The sequence below is a fragment of the Numenius arquata genome, chromosome 12, assembly GCF_964106895.1.
Source record: "Numenius arquata chromosome 12, bNumArq3.hap1.1, whole genome shotgun sequence".
Lineage (NCBI taxonomy): Eukaryota > Metazoa > Chordata > Aves > Charadriiformes > Scolopacidae > Numenius > Numenius arquata.
Genome location: NC_133587.1, coordinates 9,696,511 through 9,720,361, shown reverse-complemented (window position 1 = coordinate 9,720,361; position 23,851 = coordinate 9,696,511). Strand labels below are relative to the sequence as shown.

Here is a 23,851-nt window from a genome sequence, read left to right as displayed (position 1 = left end):
CACTTTGTAATTTCACCTCAGAGGAAGAACTAAAATATTTTAAATACAATGACAGCAGTGAAAAAGTCGATGATATTTGTTCAGGTTATTTGTTCTGAACTTTCTGGGGACATGCTAACTTCTTGCACTATAAGGATCCTTTTCCACAGGACATGAGAACCCTTTAAAATGTCAAATGTTAAAAGGACATAATATTAATTCCTGACTTATTACAATGGGAGCAGGGGCTGATGCAGCCTTTGTGGATGAAATCAGAAACCATCCAGTCTTCCTGCCAGTGTCAGAACACAAGAATTGTAATACAGCTGCATTCCCATAGTTCGTTCATGGCCACATTCCATGCTACTGATTTGATGCTAAGACTAATATTTGGTAGTATTCTAAATGAGAAGAAGATTCAGAAGTTCTGTTATTATAGCTGTAATGGCTTAAGATGTAAGAAAAGAAAGGATGGAAAGAAGATAAAGTATCTTTTACTAAATTAACTTGGATTAGGAAAAAAAATAGACAAGTTTCGTGGCACACAAACTCTTCATAAGGTCATTTCAGAATGAAGGACTAGTGCCTGAAAGCATGTCCAGTCTTTCAACTATATAAGTTGGTCTAATAATGAAGGCAACTGAGGTTACACAGCTTGCTTAAGATTTCATTGCTTAAGATTTCATTAAAGGAGATGGATGAGTACTTTTGTACCAACTTCCAACTTGCTGCGTTGTTAAAAGACAGTATTTAGTCTCTTACCTGTTCCATCTTCCACATTCTCCACCTCCATGACTTCTGTATTTATTCGGCCCCTGAAGATATACAGGGACCCATTGATTGACTTTGTCCGTTTAGACGTTTTTTTCCCAGTAACTCTGCGATTAGGATTTAGAATGTTAGCAACACATAAGCAAATAGTGTAACATATATACACATAAATCGATCTGAGATATGACTATTAAAAAAGGATTCCAATATAGTGTTTTGTGGTATTTGATCATGTCTCTGATTTTAAATATTTGGAATACTCCATCAGCTCACAAAAATAAGCATACAACAGTGTCAGCACAGCGATAAAGGGCTTATTTTACAAGATTATGTGAAGATTGGGATGCCTTCAAGATTTACATTCTTGATGACTACCTGATTGAAATGCCAGTACAACTGAACTGTACATGGCTTCGGGATGAAAACTGCAATATCACCTGAGCCAAAGTTACATTTGCCTCTTTGCTTGCCTAAAGCTTTGATAAATTTGTCGTATGTGTACCAAGTTTCAAATGTGAAATGAAACATGTAAAGATTCTAGTGTCACATGGTGTGTCATGTGTGTGTTGAATGTCACTGTATGCTGCATTTGTGAAGGTGCTGCTGTGGCTATTTTGCACCAAAGTTTACATCTTTATCCATAAGCTTTACAGTGTCTCTGTTGGAGTGTCTTATAAAAAAAATTCAGGAAAGCACTTTTCATTGCTAGTTATGTTCTGATTTTTATGTCTAGAATAGGTTTAAAACTATCCAACTGACACCTGCTGAGCTTTAATATCTAAGAACAACCCTGCTATGTGAACCAAACCACAACTGGTCAAATGCTCATCATTTGAGATGGCAGGTGTCCAAACTCTGTACAGTGAAGGGATTGCTGTGGCAACTTGCCAGGAGCTCATAACATCCAAGGAATATTGCAATACAGAACAGCTGGGGAGAAAATTTCTGTCACAGTGAAATATCCATGGTAAACTGAGGTGAGAAGAGAATCACCAAGTTTTTCGGAACAACTTTTCCTCTTACAACTAGCTTTAGTGACAAATACACCTTTAGTGATGACCATACACTTACATCCAGTCAGATTGACAGGGACTGAGACCTTGGAGCTATTAGATCATTTCCTAAAGACGACTGCTGGAGTGAAAAGAAAAGCTGTCCTGGCAGCCTTAGTGAAACCCTTTAAATACTCATCCCATTTCCCCACATGAAACATACTGTTCCTGACATCAGGATTCAGCAGTCTGTGATCTTGCTGAAAACACAAAACAATACTCAGCCCTGAAAATCTATGTCATCGGTTTGTCAGACTTCCCTAAGCTTCTGCAAAAGATGAGACTGCAGTCTTAGACCCAAAATCACAGGTCTAATTCTGATTCTGAACACATCTTAAATTGGTCTCAACAACACTACTCCTAATTCATGCTATTGTGAAAAGATACGGTGCTCAAATTCAAATGGCTGCACTGTTGACTACTGATCAAAGACTGAGGTCTGAATTCTGATTGCACTTTTCAATCAGGAAAAAGTCCAGTGATTTCTACAAGATAAGCATAGCAAAAGTGAGATGAGAAGTCATTAAATTTCAAATTAGGAACAGACACAGGCAGGTTTTTGGTGGTTTTTTTTGCTTTTTTTCAAAATCTGTGTCCCACTAACATGTCAGTTGTTTGTCAAGCAGCTGGCCAAATGATCACACCAGCACAACTGGATAGACATTCATTTCCATCCTGGACTAATTATAAATAGCAGTTAGACAGGAGAAATATCCAAAACTAAAGTCACTCAGTGATCCCTAAATATATCTTTTACATTAGGCAATTCCCAGCAGACTTAATAAAATATTCTGCTTTTTAATGGAAATCAGACTCTGGACACTCCATCAGTTCGAGCTACATTATTAGATAAAGATAAACAATATTGATCCTTTGGGAAAATCAAAGTGTTACAGCAGCCTCCTCCAAAATCAAGCCAAACTACAGAGTGGCTCACTAACGTCTCCTCTACAAAAACAGAGAGTTGCTTAAAAGGCAATAGAACATTTTGTTTTCTAAATCTTAGTATTCTGGGAAAAATGCCTGGAGAGTGCGGGAGGGCCTAGGCTAACCTGAACTACAAACAGGACTAGAAAAGCAGTTTCTAAGCGCTCTGAAGTAGTAAAAGATTAGATATCTTCTTTTTTTTTTTTTTTTTTTTTTTTTTTTAAAGGAATCCTTTTCTGTTAAAATACACACAAATTTCTGAACTCTGCTACGTGTGGAAGTTTGGATTTTGACAAATCTGGGAAAGTGTCAGAATGAAACGTTTAATGTTTCTTGCTTCATTTCAGCAGAGTAAGATGCTTCCATTAGATAACATGAAAAGCCATGTAAGATTGAATTGTGTAAATTTTTTTCCAATTTAAATGCTTATATTACATTCTAATAATTTCTAATGCAGATTTCACCTAATAATTTGTATTTATTGTATAGTTTCAGCATTATCCACACAAAAAGTCTGATCATTACTGAAATTACTTTTTCCCAGCTTAATGGTTCCAAAATTTCCTTTGAACAAAAAACTGGAAAATAAAATGAAATTTTGAGATATGAGAATTTTCTTTGGAGAGAACACTGGTTTTTGAGAATTTCTAATTGGGTTGGCCATTCTACTTGGCTATCACCAGTAAATAAGAGTAACTTGAAGAAGGGGGAGGATATTACAGGCAAGGGAGGAGGAGGAGAATCTGGAGTGTAGAGAAGCACTATAAATTCAGAAAAGACCAAAGCATGAGAATGAGACTGGAGCTGTGAAGGTAAAAAGCTTAGGAACTGAAATACAGTACAATTGCAGCAGAAGCAAATTACCCTCCACACTGCAAATGCTATTTTAATAATAAGCAGTAGGTGTTAATAATCCTTAAGTTCTATAAGGTGCAATGATGAAAAATTGTTACTAGGATAAGAAAGGAAGACAATGCACAGATCACACGGGCTGCACATGCTGAACAGCAGCTTGCTAATCTTCATCTCTTCTTCACTCTTCTGTGCCCTGGATCTACTTAATGTTTTCTTAGTCTTCCACTTTCCCCTTTCTTGGCTTTATATCATTTTTCACGTCACCCTCTTCTGCTTGGAATAACCTCCCAATAAAAGTTGGCAAGGCCTCCTTCTTCACATCACTCCTGGAGACCCATCTGCTCTGGGAAGCTTTCCAGCTGTAAGAACTCACTGTGTTTTTTCTGCACTGTATCAACTTCTGTCCTTGGATTGCGCACTTCTCAGGGTGGGGACCCCATTACTGTCTGGCATATTTATCCTACCCCATAGTGACTCCTTTCACATATAGTCTAAATAATAGCAACAGTCAAGAACAGAGGAAAGTCACACCTGTGACTCAGACATACAGTGCAACAGGGAATACAGTGAGTGAGCAGTAATTGATCATACTTTCTACTAACAAAACTTCTGAATGGTTCCAGTGGAAGATGTCCCTGCCCAGGGCAGGGGGGTTGGAAGTAGGTGAACTTTAAGGTCCCTTCCAATCTAAACCATTCTACGATTCTATGATTATAAAACTGTAAAGACAGAGGGACTTACCTGGATTTCCTCTTGCAATAGACCAGTAGATTATCAAATAGAAAGAACATTCTCTCCTGGATGTTTCCTGCTGAGATTTTTAACAAAGTCCCTTGGAGCAAGAGCTGAGTGCAGATATCTGTCAGATTTGATCCCTGAAACACAGAAAAGAGATATTCTTTATTTTCAATTTTTTGTGTGTGCATGCAATGAAGGATTTTTGCTAACATTTTACTGTTATTTTATCTGCTTGTCATTAAACTGTGAAATAGCTGACGCACTCATAAGGAGGAAGTCCTCAATTTCTTAACATGGCTAAACACATCATGTTTTTTCTGGATTACAAATATTTTTTTGGAGTCCTCATACACTACCATAAATCTTCCCTGTTAAACTCCAGGAGACTTTTTCCTGAGGAAATCTTTCACTCTCAAGTGAACAGTACAGCTATGAGTCTTTCAAGACCATTAGTCTTCCTTTCATACCCTAAGCCATCATTGCAAATATCACAAGTGATGGCTTCAGGTATGTTTTATAAAATAATAATGGTATTTCCCTAACATTGTAGCTCTGATACTGACATACGTCACTATTAACCATCTCTCTCCAAAATCATCTCAGTGGTGGTATGTCTCTCCAACTCTTTTGTTAGAAGCACAACTCTTCTGTTAGAGAGCAAGTGCTCTCCTTTCTGGGGTTCTAGTAAACACATGCAAGTTAGAAACAGCCATGAGGTTGGGTCCTGGACACTGTTCTGGCTGCTATCTGCAAGCCATTATATGCACTAAACAGCCACAGAGATAACTCAGCTTGGTGCTCAAAACACTTTAGCCTGTGAGGATGCCCAGAAGCTGAAAACCACATTAGACCACTCTAAACCATTCACTCCCCAAAGTGTTACTCAGATTATTCCTAGGAAACATAATCATACAGTCCTTTAAACGTAGCCCTTAGGACCAAAGCAGTTGGGCCCAAATGAAAAATAAATATAGAACTGTCCCAGGTTGCTCTCAGGACAGGCAAACTCCAAGTGTCCCCACATTCTGAATGCACACAGCTGGGACTCTGCTCCTTAACTGCTCCATTGACCAAACAAGATGGTTTGGCTAAATCTCAGGTACTAGCCTTAAATTCCTTGATCTAGTATTACTTTGAAGGTACAAAAGCATTCTATCAATAAAGGTCCCTTTCCAGAAAAACATCCTGAGGCCTTGTAAATATTTACTGCCCAGTTCTGGATCACTTATTAGTTTTTGCATTTCTCTTTGAGTTGGAAGGAAGAACTATTTCCTTCCATGGTCAGCATGCAGATAAAGTAAATTAGACGGTATGACCCACTGTCTTGAGTCTTACTGGAAAAGAGAACTGACTTTGGATTGCAAGACATTCATTATCAACAAAATTGCTTGATATCCAAAGTTCCATTAACCCTATATTTACAAAAAATAGAAAAAATTGGTAAAACACAATTCATCCACTTAAAGAAACTGAAGACATCTCTATGCATGGGCATGAAATCCAACTCAATCTAGAAAGTCACCCCAGGAGGATTTGTTTGAATGATTTCAGACATTATATGAGTGATTGGCTCTCTGTTTTCTTTTGGGGTTGGTGGTGGTTGTTTTTTTTTAAGGTAGGTACAGTCTGCTCCCATCCAGCTATTCAGGGGAAATCACTGAACTGAAATCAGCCTTTCTAAATGCAGTGCAGTCACTCTAAAGGTGTGAATGAAGCTCTGATTGCACCATTTTCTAAATCAAACCTTGCCAGCTGTGCTGTCCATGTCTTGCTTTTAGTTAACAAGGAAGCAGCTATTCTTTAAAGGCTGCCAAGTATGCAACATCTGTTTGTGTGTTCCACATATGTGTTTCTACAAATTCTGGATAGAATGATGCAGGAACTACCTAGATGCAATAGTTCCATCTGCTGTCCTGATACGTTTTTATTTTCTTAATCATTCTACAGAAAGAGTTAATGCATGTATAGAAATGACCACTTGTTTTGAAAATGACCTGTTGACCGTTACTGTCTCCAGGAGAAATCACTGTACTTCAGATGAGGTACAGAGGTACCTCACTGTACTGAGGGGGTACCTCAGTACCCCCAAAGGACTATTAGCACATACACAAATAGGAACAGAAACAGACTGACTTTACAACATTAAAGCACGCTCCTCACATGGTTTACCCAAGGAGAAACCAAGGTTTCAGAGCGCTTCAACATCAAGTACTTAATTTTCCAAAAAATACCCAAAGACAGCAAAAGCAATGAGCCCAGTGACATCAATAATCGAAGTCAATCTTTTACCAACACAGGAATCACTGGTTAAAATTATCTGGCCTATTTTGTGCAGGAAGTGAAAGCAAATGATTGCAACGGTTGCTTCTCACCCTAAAATCTAAGAACCTTTATTTTTCCATCAGACCAATCATGATGGTATCTAAACACTGTTGCTGTATTTCCTGTTTGCTGTTGACCTAGCTACTTCCCATTTATACCAATTTGAGAGGTTTTTTAATAGTAAAAAACAGAGTAAGAAGATTTATTTGATGTTTTCAGAGACAACACAGGATTTCTCACCTTTGTAAGTGGAACTAAGCTGCGGGGGGTGGAGGGTGGGGAAGAAAAAGAAAACATCATAGCTGGTGGAATTGCAAATTACAGCCAATTATAAAATGATTGATCTGCCTAAGCACTAACACATATCTAACAACTCATGCTGTTCTGTGATGAGGGTTTTGCTTCTCTATGCATTTTAGAATGGGAGAATCTGGGGATATGTAACAACTGTTCAGTAAAAATAATTTACATGAGGACGAGCTCTCCTCAGAAAAAAAAAATCAATATATAATTAATAGAAACAGCATACTAACTTGTTCTTCACTAAGCAAACAAAAACATTGTATACAAAAGTTGGTCATCTCATGCATCCTCTACTTCCTTTCCCCCTTTCGTAAACTAATCTTTGTTTCCCAGAAGGATTAACCAGAATCAATTTGACCTGCCTGAGACTAATCCATAACATACATCTGCAAGGATTCTGTGCATTCCAAAAGAATGAATCTGAGCAGAGTTCATTTTGATCAACAGACCCCTGATTAAGCTGCAGGCCTTCAGCGGCTTCCCAGATTTGGCCTAGTTTAACACGTCCCTCGTCATAATCTGTCTCAGAAAGAGACTGACAGGATGATGCCAGTGTGTGACAGTGAGAGTTGTATTAGACAGGGAGATGCAGATTGATAGGTGGAGATGTTGAAGAAAAAACGTTGAACCGAGGAAAATGCTCTAAAAACCAACTACTGCTCTTAGTGAAGCTATAGATGATTCTCAAGAGCAAGAAGAGGAGACACTGCAGAAGCAAAATGATGTTATATTGTTCTTCATGTTGGACATACTGAGGGTGGCACTGATGGCAATAGGATGAAGAGCAGGCCAGGGATGGTCCATTGGGATAGTTGGAAGGAAGTGCAAAGTGATAGAAACCGGTGAAACTGCTGGTTTGGTTAAACAGAAACATTAGACAAGGTGGATCCTGTTCCAAATTATGTGACCAAATTAATGCCACACTTCGTACTGGGCTGCTTGCACACTCCCCAGATTCAGGCTACATCCCTTATAATCATAAAAAACTTGGTCATAAGTCAGCTGATCTTCACTTCTTTTTTTGCAATTTAGATGCCTTGGATTAAAACAGTTGGAAGCTGTAGGCCTTGTCGAATTAGTATGTATGGTAATACAACCCTATATACGGGGCACCAGTGTTTCAGAATCTATATCTATGCTAACGGAAAAGGGAAATTTCCTATTTCATAGGAGAAATTGCCATGAGATAAACTAAAAATAGGCATAAATTTGCTTTATAGACTTCTTCCTACGGCCAGCTCTGTGGCTTATAGCACTACATTGTTAAGCTAAAAAATTATTTAACTCAGCAACTGCAGCTTTCCATAGATAGAAGTTAGGAACCCTTTTTAAGAATAAACTGTGAAACACATCTGAAAGAACTGAAAACAGTTAATTACAAACATAGCACTTTGCTCTAGAGTCATAACTTACAAGACCCCACGCACTGTGAAGATAGACAACTGTCAATCAGTTTCAAACTCTTTTACATGTACAGAAGAAAAAAAAAAGCCATCGTGTTGAGCATTGGCCTGTATCTGTGATGTGTAAAGCTAGTTTTTTTCCTTTTAATATGCTGCCAGAATACTTTAGAATCATTCCACAGCTTACTGGGAGGGAAAAACACTTCTTCCTTTTTGAAATTTTGAGCTGAGTAACCAAGGTGACTTTGTTACAAAACAGTGTAGATAAACAAATCTGAAAGGGTTTTCAGCCCCAGAATGTTGTTGTAGATAAGTTAGACGCTAAAAAAAAAAAAAACCATTAAGTTTGGATACCACTTCATTTATGGCATCACGGACACTTTAATAGTCATGCTTCAGTCTCCGGAGTTCAAACCAGGCCTCTTGCCTAGATCACCCATGAGTTGCATTGAACCTGAAACGGTTTTAAACACTTCTAGAAGTCTTGCTATATAGAACATTATATGACTTTGTTTGCTGAGCTTGCTATCCAAAAAATACACAGCTGGATATCTGGGTTGTTCTCACATCTTTAGCTGGATGCCAAGAACATCCTTCAGGGAAAAAATGAGCAAGGTTTAAAACATACACGAAAGATAAAAAACAACCCAAAAGAGAGTCATGGAGAGCACCCAAGAGTCCGAACATGAGGAAGTTTACATGACCTCTAACAAAATGTCCTCAGCTAAGAAATCCTCAGCTGGCAATGATCAGCCTTGACATTTTAAATGTCAGTCTCAACGCCGACGCCAATCTCTCCATGAGACCATTTAACACCACTGACTCCCTATGGTGCACGTCCCAGAGGCTTCCAACTACACTGATTCAAGGGCCCCAACTAAAGTCATCACAGGATAAGCTGCCAACCCTTTGGACACCCTCCTGACTTCCCAGTATTTCTACTGAGTGGCTCTTTTTCCAGATTTCCTCTTCCCCTAAGCTTCACATTCTATTTTTCTCCCTCTCTTATTTTTCTCTTCTGCTTAACTGCTTCTACCTACACAGATCCACCTACTGATAAACACATCACTAGAAACACATCAATGAGTAACTTATCTGGAGCAAACACAAATATACCAGTTGCTTTCTAATCTAATGCTTGCTAATCTAACCTTTATCTTCTATATAGGAAATCTGTATGAAGCTAAGTGAGCTAACTTTCAAAGCTCCTAGAAAAACTAAAGGCTTGTAGGAATGGAAAGAGAAGCTACTGTTACTTAGAATAGTCCTGATTTCATCTTCTAGACTTACTTATTTTTCAAATGAGATCTGCCCATTTGAAATTTCAGTCCATTCTAGCTCCAACATCTTCCTTTCTTTTATAGGCCATTTGTTCTGCTACAATTTAGCAGCAGCCTGCACACCCAAAATAAACACAAAATTCTAAACCCGTCAGAGTGATGCCACCCACACCTTCAAGTGCATTCACACATCACGTAAGAAACAGAAATCCCTGTACATAGTATGAGTCACTAAACTTCAGCCCATTAATCTGTGTAGCAAACTGCCTCCAGGGAGCTCGCTAATCCCACATCATACCTCCCATCCTTCAATGTGGGACTGCAACTGTTCAAGGGCTTCCAGTTTCTCCATCTGTCTCTTGGTCTCGTTGATATTTGTGCAGACTGTCTTCATTGCCTGCAATGCGTTCTGGACAGCTGGGTGATCGGGATGCTTAGAGGGAGTCCTCTTAGCTAATTCCTTTAAGAAAAAGAAAAGAAAACATGCAATGTAAACTTAGAAGTGGCTTATGGAAAGGCACAAGCATTAGAGTGCAATCCCACAGGAAAATGCCAGAACCACTGCAAAATTAAAGAGAAGTTGTGGGCATGCTACTGTTGTCTGTTGTTCTCTGCTTTTCATCTGTGCAGGGCTGCCATTTTATATGAATGTTGCTAAATACATGTTAAATATGTCAAACTAAGAGACCTCAAGCTGAATACGTTTTGCTGTGTCACATATGTTTGCTTCTAGCGTGAACCAAGGCCAAATAAATTAAAAAATTACATAAAAAACACACTGTCCACTACAAATACATGCGATGGGCTGTTGACCTAGCCATGGCCTAGATGCTATACCAGCCCCAGTGACGTGCATTCAGTAATTCGGCGGTGCTGGTTCGGGTCCCTTTGATCAGATAAAAATTCTGCCCATAGCAGGCCTTACCAGGAAGCACCAGAGCTATGGAAGCAAGGTTTTTCATGAACTACGGTCTTACAGGAATAACACTAGGCTGTATACCCCACCCACAGCACTTACAGAAGGTGCAGATTAATCCCAACCCACCTGAAGCTTTAGGGCCTAGGTTGTTTAGATCTATAACCAGCCAAGAGATACAACCAAAGTACAAAACAGATATACCTAAGAGCAGAACTGCCCTATGTGTCTCCACTCACCAGGGGTTTCCAGTGACCAAAGAGGGATTCCCGTGAGATACTTCTCCTAATTCAGATCCCTCAGTGTATGAGGTGTCCCCAGGCACTGTCAGGGGGGCTGCAGGGGCCTCTGTGAGGAGAGGTGAGGGGCTGCCCCGTGCCGGTTCCAGCCGGCTCCATGAGGGACCCACAGCAGGACCCTGCTGACCCCACAGGAGAAGCTGGTGGCACCTCTGTGAAAACACGTTTAAGGGCAAAACACAGCAGGGCAGAGAGGGAAATCGTGTGAGAAGCAGCCCTGTGAGCACCAAGGCCTGAGAGGAAGGCGGGAAGGAGGTGCTCCAGGTGCCGGAGCAGAGATTTCCCTGCAGCCCCTGGAGAGACCAGGCATCTCCTGCAGCCCACGGAGAAGGACATGACAGAGCAGATATCCACACTGCAGCCCATGGAGAATGCCACACCGCAGGTGGATATTCCCTGAAGGAACTGTGGCAGGTGGAGGTCCCATGCAGTAGCAGGTTCTCCTGACAGGAACTGCAACCCATAAAGGACCCACACAGGACCAGGCTTATCCTGAAGAACAGCAGGCCCAGGAGAGCTCATGCTGGAGCAGAGAGAAGTGTGGAGATGAAGGAGCAGCAGAGAGGGAGTGTTAACGTACAGACTGCAGTCCCCATTTCCCTGCACCGCTCAGGGCTGAGGAGCCGGGAATGCAGGAGTGAAGCTGAGCCTGGGGAAAACAGTGGGGGCTGGGGGAAGGTGGTTTTGTTTCTCACCATCCAAATATATTTTAATTGGCAATAAATCGAGTCAGGTCTAGTTTTGCCTGTGATGTTAATTAGTAAGTGATCTCCCTGTCTTCATCTTTATCCAGAAGCATTTATTCATCTTATTTTCTCCCCTTCCCCACCAAATAGTCAGAGTGAGACAGTGGCTGGGTGGGCCAAGGTCAAACCACCACGTGGATAAACACCTATAGCTCTGTGCATGATGAGTCTGTGTGTCCAGAAATTGAAGGGAAATGCGCTAGCCACAGCTGCCCCATGTTTATATGTCAGGAAGGATAATAATAATATTATGAAGGAGAAAATTCATTTACAGAAGAGTAACTCGTCCAACAGCAAGTTACTTGCAGAACCAAGACTTTCTGGCGCTCAGTTCAGTGTTTTAACCTCCAAGACCTGGCAAGTGGAGAGGGCTCCCCAAAAGGCAAAGCGGGGAAAAGTGCTAGAGTGGCCAACAGAGCAGCAGAGTTTAGCAGGGACTCTTACTGTTCGCTCTTATAGTGATAAGACCTGATTATACCAAGGAATGGTGTGCAGAGAGGCCTTTGCTTATACTTATTGCTATAACAACCAAGGTCAGGTAAATTTGTTATTTGCCCCATTGGAGGGTCAGAAGCGGAAAAGCGCAGAGGGGTCACACCTGTAGGGAGGAACAGACAGGACAGGTGACCCAAAACTGACCAACAGGGTATTCCATCCCATCTGCATCATGCTCAGTATAAAAGTTGAGGGATCAAAGGGTCAGCTCTCTTCCCTCAATGGCTGACGTCCAAGGAGGACCCTGTCTGTTCATCCGCCTTTGATCCCGATCCGAGCATTCCTGACTCCAGATCCGGAATCTAGCTCCTGTCCATCAGCGAGTCCAGCCTGGGACTTTCCCCTGTGCCTGCTGGTGACGTGATCATCATCCTGGGAGCTTGATACAGTTTTGTATATACTGTATACTTTTTTTTCCTTTTTTTTTCTTTTCTTATTGTTATTTATTATTTCATTATTTATTAATATTTTCATTAAAGTAGTTTAGTTTTTTCTAAACACATAAATCTCTTTTATCTCTTCCTCTCCTCTCTTTTCCTTAGAGGGGGGAGGGAGGGGCCATCTGTCATTCCGATTGGTCAATCTGGTCAAAACCACGACAGACACAGGTTTTGACTGGAGAGATTAACATAGAGATGAACAACATGTCCGCTCTGAAGGAGTTCCTGAGAGCCTCTGCCTCACTTGATTCAGTGCACAACAGCCCAGTTAAACACTGCCCACTTAAAATCAGCAGTGGGAAAACTTGGGACCTGACAATATTAACCAGTTTGGCAAAAGGGGTAACCACTGTCAACTCACAATTAATCATTTTTTAAACCAGTAGTATTTTATAGTCAGCCACAATTGGATAAAAATACATTAAAGAAACCTTAACTAAGGCTGGTAATTTCATCTTGATACATAATATGATGTTTAAGACCCACATTTTTAGATTGTTTGGAATATCTAACTTTCTCACTATGTTCTGTTTTGCCTCAACATGTTATTTGCTTGTTTTAAAGTCCTGTGTCTAAATAGCAAACTGCTGCTGAATTGCATCATTTTGCATGAGGCACAAGAATGAGTTTGAATAGAGCCAGAGAGCCTGCACAGCACTGTGGTCTGAACACAGCCCAACTACTTCAATCCATAGCTCCCAGAGCTAAGGGCAAAGACTGCCTGTTACAGTTGTTGTTCATCCAAAATAAATGACTGCAATCCCCAAATGCCTGTCATGGGCTCCAACTAGGCTTAATCTGTGGTCTGATTTGCCTTTCGCCTCTCCCCATCAGCAAGTGTCTCTTCGCCACACAAAATTTTGCCATATTAGCATTAATTTAAAGATCTTTGTGCCATGCTGTCTTGTTTGGTGCTAACATACTCTGATTTCAGGTAAGATCCTGAGTGTTACTGGGACTTGCCTTGCCTGAGTTGGTTGCACAACCTGTAACATGAGCACTGCTCCTAAACTGACTTATGTCCACACACAACCTCTAGATCAAATTAACTGGTACTTCTAGGCTCAAGTTACATGGCCTGTCAGAAAGTGGAAGGGTGTGGGCTGAAGTTCAAGTTCTGCTGAAGCTTGCAGTAACCGTAATAGCTGCTAATCCAGACACTCTCAGCTGCTAAATCGAGGAACTCTCTCTGTCCCAGTGTTGATTCATAGATCTGCTCTACAAAGTTCTTTAGACAGAACTCACCTTTAGCATGTGAAAGGTTTGTGCATACCTAGCTGTACTTTTCTGCTAGCAGAAATAACTGTAGAATAAATAATTAGACTCGGGTATCAGCAAAATTGGGAGGCATATTTGAAAGGAGGAAGTTAGAGTTTAAAGTAGTACAGGTTTGTTACTGCCTTTGCACAGACCCTCTCAGTGCTTCCTCTCTGCTTTCTTACTCTGGTTGGAACAAGACTTAATTCACTAGCACTAGTAACCTATCTTGAGACCCAGTGTTACAGAAGTGCAAAGTGTTTTAGTTATTCATTTATTTATCAACTTCTTGGTTTGCAGAACCTTTTAAAGTGAAATCTGCATCTAGAGATTAAATTGCATGGCCACTGAGACTCCTTTAAGTAATGCAAGAGACATGTCTCATGAGAATCAAAATACAGCAATGGGAGGTGTTCTCATTCCCACATAGACAGATCCTGGAGACAGAAATGCCTAAATGAATGGACGGGAATGTTGGATGTTTGTCCAAGGAAATATAACCATTCAATTCTTTGCACAGATTTGGTATTTTGAGAATTTACTCATAGCTACAATTTCTCTTTTCAGAAAACTATAAATGGAAACTGACAATGGTTCTTGTCAGATGGATGACAGAGGAGATGGGTAATACGCTGACAGCTGGGAATCCCATTAAGAGAGAGGAGTTAATGATCTTAAACTCTTGGATGATTTACAGAGTGAGTAACACATGCACAGGAAAAAGAGGCTGGCTGCTACAAATGGCAGTTGATATCACAAATGAAATTCCCTGTGGAAGTTTTTACCCCACTTTTGCTGAAGATAAGGCCAAGGAAAATAAGTGTTCAAAAAGAAACAGCAGGAGAGAAGTGTCGCACCTTGGTGACACCACCTCTGCTCCATGCTTCCAAAACAGAGCGCAGAATTTTTGCCACACAATTCTCATTAAAAATCAATGAAGTTCTGCAGCTCAGGTGTCACCCACGCTGCTTTGGAAACAGATACATATACACCAGCACTGCGTAAACATCCCTTTCTGAAATATCACCAAGACACGGAGGAAGAACTCTTCATTCACAGCAGTCCTCTGCTGCAATAAACACAGCATCTTCCCAACGGCCTGCAGTTCTGCCCAAGGAGCAGAAGAGGAGGTTGGAAAAGGCAGGCAAGGTGCTGGCTGGGGCAGCCAGTTGCTTCAACAGCATAAGCAGCATAGACGGTCAGAGAACTTGTCCCACCACTGCCTAGTCTTAAGCCATCTGAGGAAGAACCGTGCTGCTCTGACACTGCCGTTCCCCAAAAGAGCAGAGCCTAGCACTTCTGAAATCCAGCCATGGAGCTCTGGATGCTTATTTATTTTAGTGACAGATTTATGATCTGTAAACTCTGAGAGCATTTGACAATGATTTGAAAGGCAGCTGAGAGACAGACCAGATGGCAAGCCTTGGGTATGACTGTCTTGTCCTCCATAAAGCTCATATATACTGTTGTCTGGAATTGCTATCTTATATATTGCAACTAGTGCACTAATAGGGCCAGGAAATGAGGTTCCCGCCCCTTGCAGAAAACTATTCCTTGCAAAGAGTTTCTTACATCTACTTTCTAGCTACAGACTTGTTAATCCTTCAGACTAACTAGCAGTGGAGAACAGAAAAGCTGGTATTTTTCACAGCCTCTGTCATCTTCACCATTATTCTCTGACTTTTCTCTCTTCTTCTTCTTTTTCTTTTTTTTTTTTTTTTTTCCCCCTGGGAGGGGTGGAGGGGGAACTGCAAAGGTATTCTGTATCATAAACTGGGGGAAAAAAATTATCTCTGTTCTTTAAAGAACTAAGACAGAAATGGGAACTGCCTCGTCTGGGCACAGGATTTTCCTTTTATTTCGCTCCTCTTTCATAGCTGCAAAGATCAAAGATTGAGGTTGTGCCACTCATATAACACCTACCTGCAGAACACAACTCATTTTACAAAGGGAGTAACAGAGCACTCCCAAAACATCTACATCCAGCTGTAGTGTCCTCTTGAACAGCACACAGAAAGGAAGGACAGGACACCTACATCCCATCTACTCAGAAATGCTGGATTTTGATTATGCAATGGAGTAAAGAGATTTCCAATTTAAGTATTTCAATCTCAGATGCAGCTTTAAATAGAGGCTAAAAGAGTTCTAACTATGATAGAATCCAAATACAAGAACTAAATCACATCAGAAGTAAGACATATCAGCTGCTCATACATTTGTCTATTTTCTAATTGTGCTTGACCCCTAAAACCAACCAAACGATTAAAAAAAAAAAAACAAACCAACCTATGGGGGAGAACTCAGCAAAAAGAACATTTTACAGGAAGGCGCACAGAGGTGGCAGGAGGGATGATGTGCGAACAATGCAGGCAGGCAGAGGAAACCAGACGTTTTTTAAATGTAAACCCAATTTTAATATTTCCTAGAAAAAAGGATGTTATTCTGCTTAACTGATCTTTTTTAAAAAAAGAAGTCTCTGTCGTCCTTCCCCATGTCCTCCCTTGCCACACAAAAATTACTGTTTGTGTACTTAAAACTGACAACTGAACACATGTTTTGCAGCTGAAATTTACAAGTCTCTATATTTTTAAAATTCCTTCCTCCTATCTTTATACTCTTGAGGACACTCAGACATGACTTAACATGGATTTTGCGCAATGAATGTTAACATTGTGCATCGACTGGTGCAAATCATTGCTTGCCAGGCTGTCTCGCTCTGCGCTACAAACCAGCACATGCATAAAATACAGTTTCAGAGACACATCCGTTGGTTACTTACTGAACATCTCAGGATTACAGAGATAACAAAGACAACATATTTCTTGGCTTATCAGTTCAAAAAGTTGTGTTAATAAACAGTTCAGCTTCAAAATGTGCTCTTTTTAAAAAAAATAAAGTAAACCTTCCTGTGAATATAAATGTTTCCAGGAGTTTTATATTTGTATTTTACATTTTTTAATATTTGCTTGTATTAAAATTTATTTTCCACTTAAACTAACCAGAAAAAAAATGTTACACCAGGCTATACCTGTGCACCTGCCAAGCAGGAATTTTTTTATACGGTATAATTTTAAAATTTGTAATTCATGTCAATGTTTCTGCAGGGTAAAGACTAGACAAGCAATGATAAATCAGTAAAACTGATTTTCTTCAATGTGCCATCAAATCTATGACATATTCTAAATTAAAATGTAACAAAAACATGTTTCAGTTTTATAAATATTACCGTTTTTTTGTGATTATAAATAAAAAGTGTGGAAGACAGAAGTATGATTTATAAATTGGTAGTGTTCCTTACAACTCTGTAGGATACATATTAATATTCTTGTGTTACATAGAGTTGGATTTCAATCAGGCAATGTCACGAATCTAAGAGCAACACCACTTTTCTTGGGGGGGGGGGGAAGGTAAGAAAAGAACCCTGACAAAAAAAAAATCCAAACCCCCAAAGATTAAATATATTCAATTACAGCCAATTAGAAGGTTCTGTTCCTTCAACAGCTCTGAGAAAAATGGAGAGGGAGAAGAGGGGAGACAGTGAGTGAACCCTTCTTAATCCTGTCCTGTATCCCCACCACCGGCATCCCATCTTTCCCTTTCAAAGCCCAGGTACTGCATTTATTAAGGCCTGTGTGTGCCTCACTGCTGGGCTTTCCCTTTCAAGAGGATTCTGAATCTGGTCACTCAGCTTTTTGCTTCCAGGTTTTCTGTTTCCCTCCTAGGACCAATGAGCCTTCCATCACGTGAAGCAATACATAATTACTGCCCTAAATCATTGTGTACATTATGAGATATTTTTAAAGGATCAGAAGTGGAATGTGCATTTCTGGCTGGAGTCTGAGCAATTCCTTAAGAGAATAGACATCAAACAAGAAACAAGCTCTGTGACACGCACTGGGCTATCAGGAGCCTGTAGGGGTGCGTCTATCATGTGCTGCACATTCCTGGTGTGTTGGGAGGAAGGAGACAGAGAGGACTGCTCCTAATCCCCACCCCCAATGGTGTGATTAACTCATGATCACCACTCCCCTAGGGTTTTCTTCTTGCTGACATAAATGCTCTTTATTAAGGGAAAAAGGCTATTTTTGTTCAGGGATAGGTTTACACAACAGCTGCTTCTACTCTTAAGTAGTATAGTTCACACTAATTAATACAGAGTCAAACAATTATTACTGGTGAGACAGAGCTGCCTTAATCCAAAACGTTCTGCTAGAAATATTTACTCGGCGAGCTTGCCAGTGTACAGACACACACTGGAGCTTTAAGTAACTCGCACAGTATATGTTTTCGAGGTCTGTGCATCTGTTTGCCTTTGTTTCTTTTCCTCTTACCGAATCATAATGCCCATCACGGCAAGCACAGTTGGTTTGCTTGAGCCTAGTCCAAGCCCCTTTCTCACTCTTAAGGAAATTTTACGATGAAGCTCATCACTGACAAATATTCAGAACTCCTACATCCCCAACTAGACTTCAAATCATTTGCTGAACTTAGACAGCAAGAAAATAAAGTGGAAGTCACATTAGGAAGGTTTGGACCAGGGATAAAACTAATTGACTGACCAACAAATTCTGTGCTAAATTTCTTACATCCTGTCTGAAACAGACAAAACCTGTATTCGGGACAAAAAGAAAGCAACTAAAATTTAAAAACAAAAAACCCCAACCCAAACAAACATAAAAACCTGTCTACAGTCAGCCACTCAAAAGCTGCAATATTTGGTTCACAAAAAAAAGGAAACTACACATAAAATTGAAATTTATCAATCACCATAATTTGAATCATTGCTCTGTCTCCATCATTTGTTAGTTCAAAACAACAAGCAGCTTCATCAGAGAATGAGAATACATAAGATGACCAATTGCAGGATGCCATACTTTATATTGGAAATCACTGATAACATATGCTTACGGTGTACCTGCAGATGGAGATATTCCAGTATATTATTCTTAATTAAGTAACGTAAATTTTCTCCATGCTAGATGCCGTTATTCTGAAGAATAATACTCATATATGGCGTTAATAAAAAATAGTTATAGTATTTTAAATATGTGCCTTACCCTACTATTTAGGCTGACTTTCAAACACAGACAACTCTGAATTACTGTGTTCATACTGTCTTTATCAAACATAACTACTAAGCCATACTAAATCCTTATGATATAATAAGGTCATATCAAAGTTATCAGAAAATCTGGATGTTCACAAACTCTTGCTAAAACCAAAGTAAAAGACGAAAGTAGGATAGCTCTGGTCTATGACTTTTCTAATCAGTTGGAATACAATAGTATCTGTTTGCCCTGGGAATTAGATAAAATAAGATCCAATCCCCATGAATACAAAACAGCTATTTCAGGAGCAATAACTGCAGTTCAGTAGCAAAGGGAGAGCAAACACTTAATTTGAGGGTTGTGTTATTTTTAAATCTACTTTTTTCTCTTGCTTGGAGAGTTGCATTTTCCTGGTCAGCACTAACAGAATCAGTATTTTCCCTTAGCTGTTGTCATGTCTGAAACATTTGTGTTCACTCTGGTAATTTCATGCTATCAAGTCTTGAATGGGATTCAACTTATTTACCATGAATTCACTACCTTTGAGAATCAGCATCACCTTCATTTTCTAATGATTTTCTGAGCTGAACAACCCCTAGTAATGGCACACTCTCACTGACGGAGGCAGATTTGTTGCCTAACTGAAACGAAATCCCCCTCAGCTTTTTCTTTAAACTTTTATTTCCTGTCCAGGAAATTTCAAGTAGTGAACAGTGTGTGGTTTATATCAGCCTGTATACAACAAGCAATCCATAGGAAAATGGAATGCAGCATTGTAAGACACCTCATCACAGCTCCTCCCATTCGCTCCCTTCGTGGCCATTTGTTCAACAAGTACCTGTGGGTCTGGGTGAGCCACAGCAGAGCCAAACACCAGAGTCCCCACCCCAGAAGGCAGGCACAGTGCTGGTGGCAGAGGACAAATTTATCTTTATTCCACCCGACTGTAGCTTGAAGGCAAGAAACACTGTTTCAGTCATAGCCTTGCTGGTCCTGGGTTTGGCTTTCAAAGAAGGGAGGTGCATGACAGCAGACCTTTTGACAGATACAACTGTGCACGTGTGAGACACCACCAGCTTATTTCCACAGGCCAATATTTGATCCCCAAAACACAATGCCTTCACTTGCCATTGAACTTGAAAAGATTTGGATTATGGATTAGAAATATTTGTTTTGTTCTAGTCTTTTGTTTACCACCCCCTTGCAAATCAAATTCTTAAAGAAAAGCAAGAGAAACTGGTCCATTCATAGCTTTTCCAAGACCTGCCCTAATATGGTACAGAGGAATGGGAAAACTGAAGCTGAAGAATACCAAAATGTCATTGCATCGATGATGCTATACCTGGTAATCAAGATTAAAATGGATTAAGATGTTTTCAGCATGGAATAAACAGATGCAGGAACCTGGTCTTCAGGCTCTGTACCCATTAATGACTCTCTTCATACAAAAGGGCAACCGTGACAGGAAATCTGCAGATTAACACTTCATCTTTTAGTGAGAGCACAAATGTAGAGATCAGTTCAAAAGTAAGAACCCAGCCACTATTTCCTCTGGTTGAAGTTTCTTGGAAAATAGAAAAGGGATCTCTGTAAGGAATCAAAACAATCTCTGATTTTCAGTCTTGAACACACAGTTAGATAACAATCACAGATTGTTCTCCTGCTACGTGCCTAAATTGCGCGTGCTTTTGTTTGTTCAAACTGTAAGTGGAGTCATGGATAGATTGACTGGACTGATAAGGTGACTGTATATACATATATATACATAAATCCCAGTAGCTAGGTCCATAAGAAATGGTGTGTGAATGCCTGCTGTGAGATGGGTTTGTGCACAGCTGCACAGACAACAGAATGATTCCACCTGTGGGAAAGACATACTTTGAAAATTCAGCTGTGAAAGCTCCAATTAGACAGAAAGAAATAATTTAAACATTTATCAGGCGAAACACAATTTTACATGGAACAACAGATCAGTATTGCGCTAACCAGCTTGTACCTATTGCAAACTGTTATTCATGCTGAATGTATGGACAAAGCACTGCAATAGCTTTACGTGACATACAGTGGATTCACGTGGTCAGCCTGTGACCAAGAGCACCAGCTCATCACAGAGTTCTTACTTTCTTCCACAACTCAGGAAGGGATCTTTCTTTCAAAATATGAGGCAATTTCTTCTTATATTTTTTTATTAGTTAATTTTCTTTTAGTAGATGTGATGTTACTCTGATTGAGAAAGGGACTGACATCACTGAAGACTGATGGCTGTAGCCACAAAGCTGCTACAAGGCCACCGGTGATGCAAGCTCTCCCAGAACCTGCTTCCTCCTTCTCCCTTTCCTTGTCGCCACCAGGCGTGTGACCCAGCCCTGACCTGAAGGGATAAGAGGCAAGTTAGCTCCTTTTACATCTTTTATTCTTTAGCTCCTACAGCACTAATGCTAGCGAAGGATCCAATTAGTGCCAATTACAGTAGTCATTTCTGCAATGACACCCCTCCACTGGGAACTCCTCTGAGACAACCAAACCGTTTTCAAACAAGCCGCCAAACAGCTGTCAGACGATACAGGATTCTGATCATTACTGACCTGAACACACTCAAACTAGAGACCTCGTGCTGAAAGATGTATCCCATTTCCAGTCCTGAGAGCCATCCAGTCCCTCAGGACACTGATACAATTCTACCTGAACACAGCTTTTCAGGAAGTGGATAAAACAGCACTCCCAAGTGTTAGTAAGCATCTGAAGAAAACTGAAGTCAAAAGGCATTAGTCAGTAAGACTCTGTCCGGTCTGACCACACTGTTACAAGATTGAGCAGCCTGTCAGCATCAACCAGCTTTTTGACTGTACCCATAAAAAGCCATTTAGAAGTGCAAACCCAGGAAGGCAGTAGTGACAACAAAAGCCAGGGCTAAAAAATTGCAGAATCACTCCAACCATCTAGAGAAATACTTTCTTTGGTTTACCTTAAGCAGAAGTGGATATTTGCAAATTCTCTGAATTGGAGTCAGCAGATAACCCTCTAGAGGAATGTCTGTCGTCTTTCTGCCTCCCAAAAGCATGCAACCCTATAATCAAAAAAAGGAAACAAATGTTACCTCAGACACAAAGCTTTCAGATGCTCTTTGATATGATTTTGTATTCCTATAACACTTATTACGGTCAGAAAGCATTTTGCAACACGTAAGATACAAGAAATGGGACTTCATTCACCACTGGCACAGCCATCAAGCTGGCAAAATTCTTCATGCATCAGCAAAAGAACATTTGCTGTGGATAACACTGGCTGTAGAGAAAGGTATCTTAACTCAAAAAGTGTCACAACAATACAATGACAATCTGCAAACATAAATGTACCATTACCTGAAAGAATCCAGCTTATCCCCACAATTGATACGACCGTTTGTCTTTATTCACTATGCAGAGTTTGCACTGCTGGTCCAGAAAACTCTTGAAGGCTAAAATAAAGCCTACTAACTAGTAATCATGTAATTAACTCTAGTCCAATCTTTATGTCTGAAGGAAATCAAAGCGGAATTGAAATAAATGAGTCATCTGCCTCACATCCACCAATTCTCTCGCAAAACATTATGTCTAAGCACAGCTGGACAAACAGCTTGGGTGCTCTGGCTGGCTAACCAGCACACGTGTAGCTCTCAAGCACTCACAGCACGTGTTGCTGCAAAAAACAAAGCTATGGGACATGCAGGCAAGGCTACCTTGTAGATAGGAGATGAAAGAGGCAATGAAATTTAAGGAAATCAGGCTTCATTAATTCTGATGCTCATTTAAAAAAAAAAAAAAAAAACAACTTAAAAAATGGATTTCAGCATTAATTTTGTGAAGCTCGGTGATTTCCAAACAGAAAGAAGGTGAAAGGCGTTTCTCTACCTAGAAAAATTACTACTCTCCCAGCGCTGTTAAAACACAGTAAGGAAGGGGACAAGTATTGGACCAATATATCAAGAAATCCAAGTCCAAATAGATTTTTAGCTTGAGGAACAGAAGCAGCAACTGATCAACCCTTGCAATATTCACACAATGAGTTCACATAAATTTGGAGGGGCCCTGCATTCCAGAAGAATAATTTCACAGATAAATTTGCACACACTACCTCAAAACAAGTGATGCTCAACTTCTCAGTAGTTTATGGAAACTCGCTTCTCTGGATTGACATGAAAGGGGAGTATAAGAATTGGGTATGGCATTGAAAAAAAAAAAAAAAAAAAATCTACAGTCCTTGACCTGTCCTTATTTTGTCACAATAATCTGTAATCTCTGTGTGATAAACAAATACTGACCCACCGTAAGCTTTTTATACATTTCCTTAAAGATTCTGTTATTGGCTGCTGCCAGAGACAGGTAGTGGACTCAGATGGACTTCAAATCTATTTCAGATAGACCAGTCCACATTCCTATGTTCGACCATGAATCTGGATAACTTTGCTCCAAAAATCACCCCAATTGCAAACCTGTCCTGTCAACAGAAGCTGAAGTTTAAATTCAGTTCAGCCAAGATGTGCTTGCTTTGGGGCATCACTGATAACATTTTCCCCTGTGAAATGTGTGCTGTGGCTCAGACACTCTGAAATCTAGAGGGGTTTTGGCTGTAGTTCAACAATCCTCCTCTTCAAGGAATGTTCACAGACATCATACATAAATCTCATTAGTCCTAACTGGTATTTTTACAGACAATCATCTGTAAAATAAGCCTTCCCCAGGCTATTCTAGATCTGTGGCGTTGGCTACCAGCTCACAATGCTCCCTGTCCAATTTTCCAAGTCTCGAGTGATTCAGTCCTTCCCATCTCTTCTTTCAGCCCTCTTTCTAGCTCTGGGCTCAAAACTGCCCTTTAACACTTACTGATTTTTCAAACACATTTCCACATTCTATATTTCAGCAGCTGTGAGGGGGCAATCGAGCCAAACCTATCCTCACAGGCAAACCTTTGTATTTTAACGCAGCTTTCTCTGCATGGCGGCATTATAGCACTGGCTTTAGGAGGCAGTGGAGAAGAGAAG

The 23,851-nt window shown here is 40.2% G+C and overlaps 1 protein-coding gene across 2 annotated transcripts in view; it reads right to left on the bottom strand.

Moving 5' to 3' along the window:
* PREX1 (phosphatidylinositol-3,4,5-trisphosphate dependent Rac exchange factor 1) overlaps positions 1 to 23,851 on the bottom strand; it is a 164,117-nt gene that overhangs the window by 61,608 nt on the left and 78,658 nt on the right. For both annotated transcript variants that reach the window (XM_074157699.1, XM_074157700.1), the window contains exons 5-8: positions 21,797 to 21,898; positions 9,929 to 10,090; positions 4,326 to 4,459; positions 742 to 857 (exon numbers count right to left, since the gene is read on the bottom strand). In XM_074157699.1, coding sequence (XP_074013800.1) covers positions 742 to 857; positions 4,326 to 4,459; positions 9,929 to 10,090; positions 21,797 to 21,898 — 514 coding nt within the window. The remainder of the gene's footprint in view (positions 1 to 741; positions 858 to 4,325; positions 4,460 to 9,928; positions 10,091 to 21,796; positions 21,899 to 23,851) is intronic.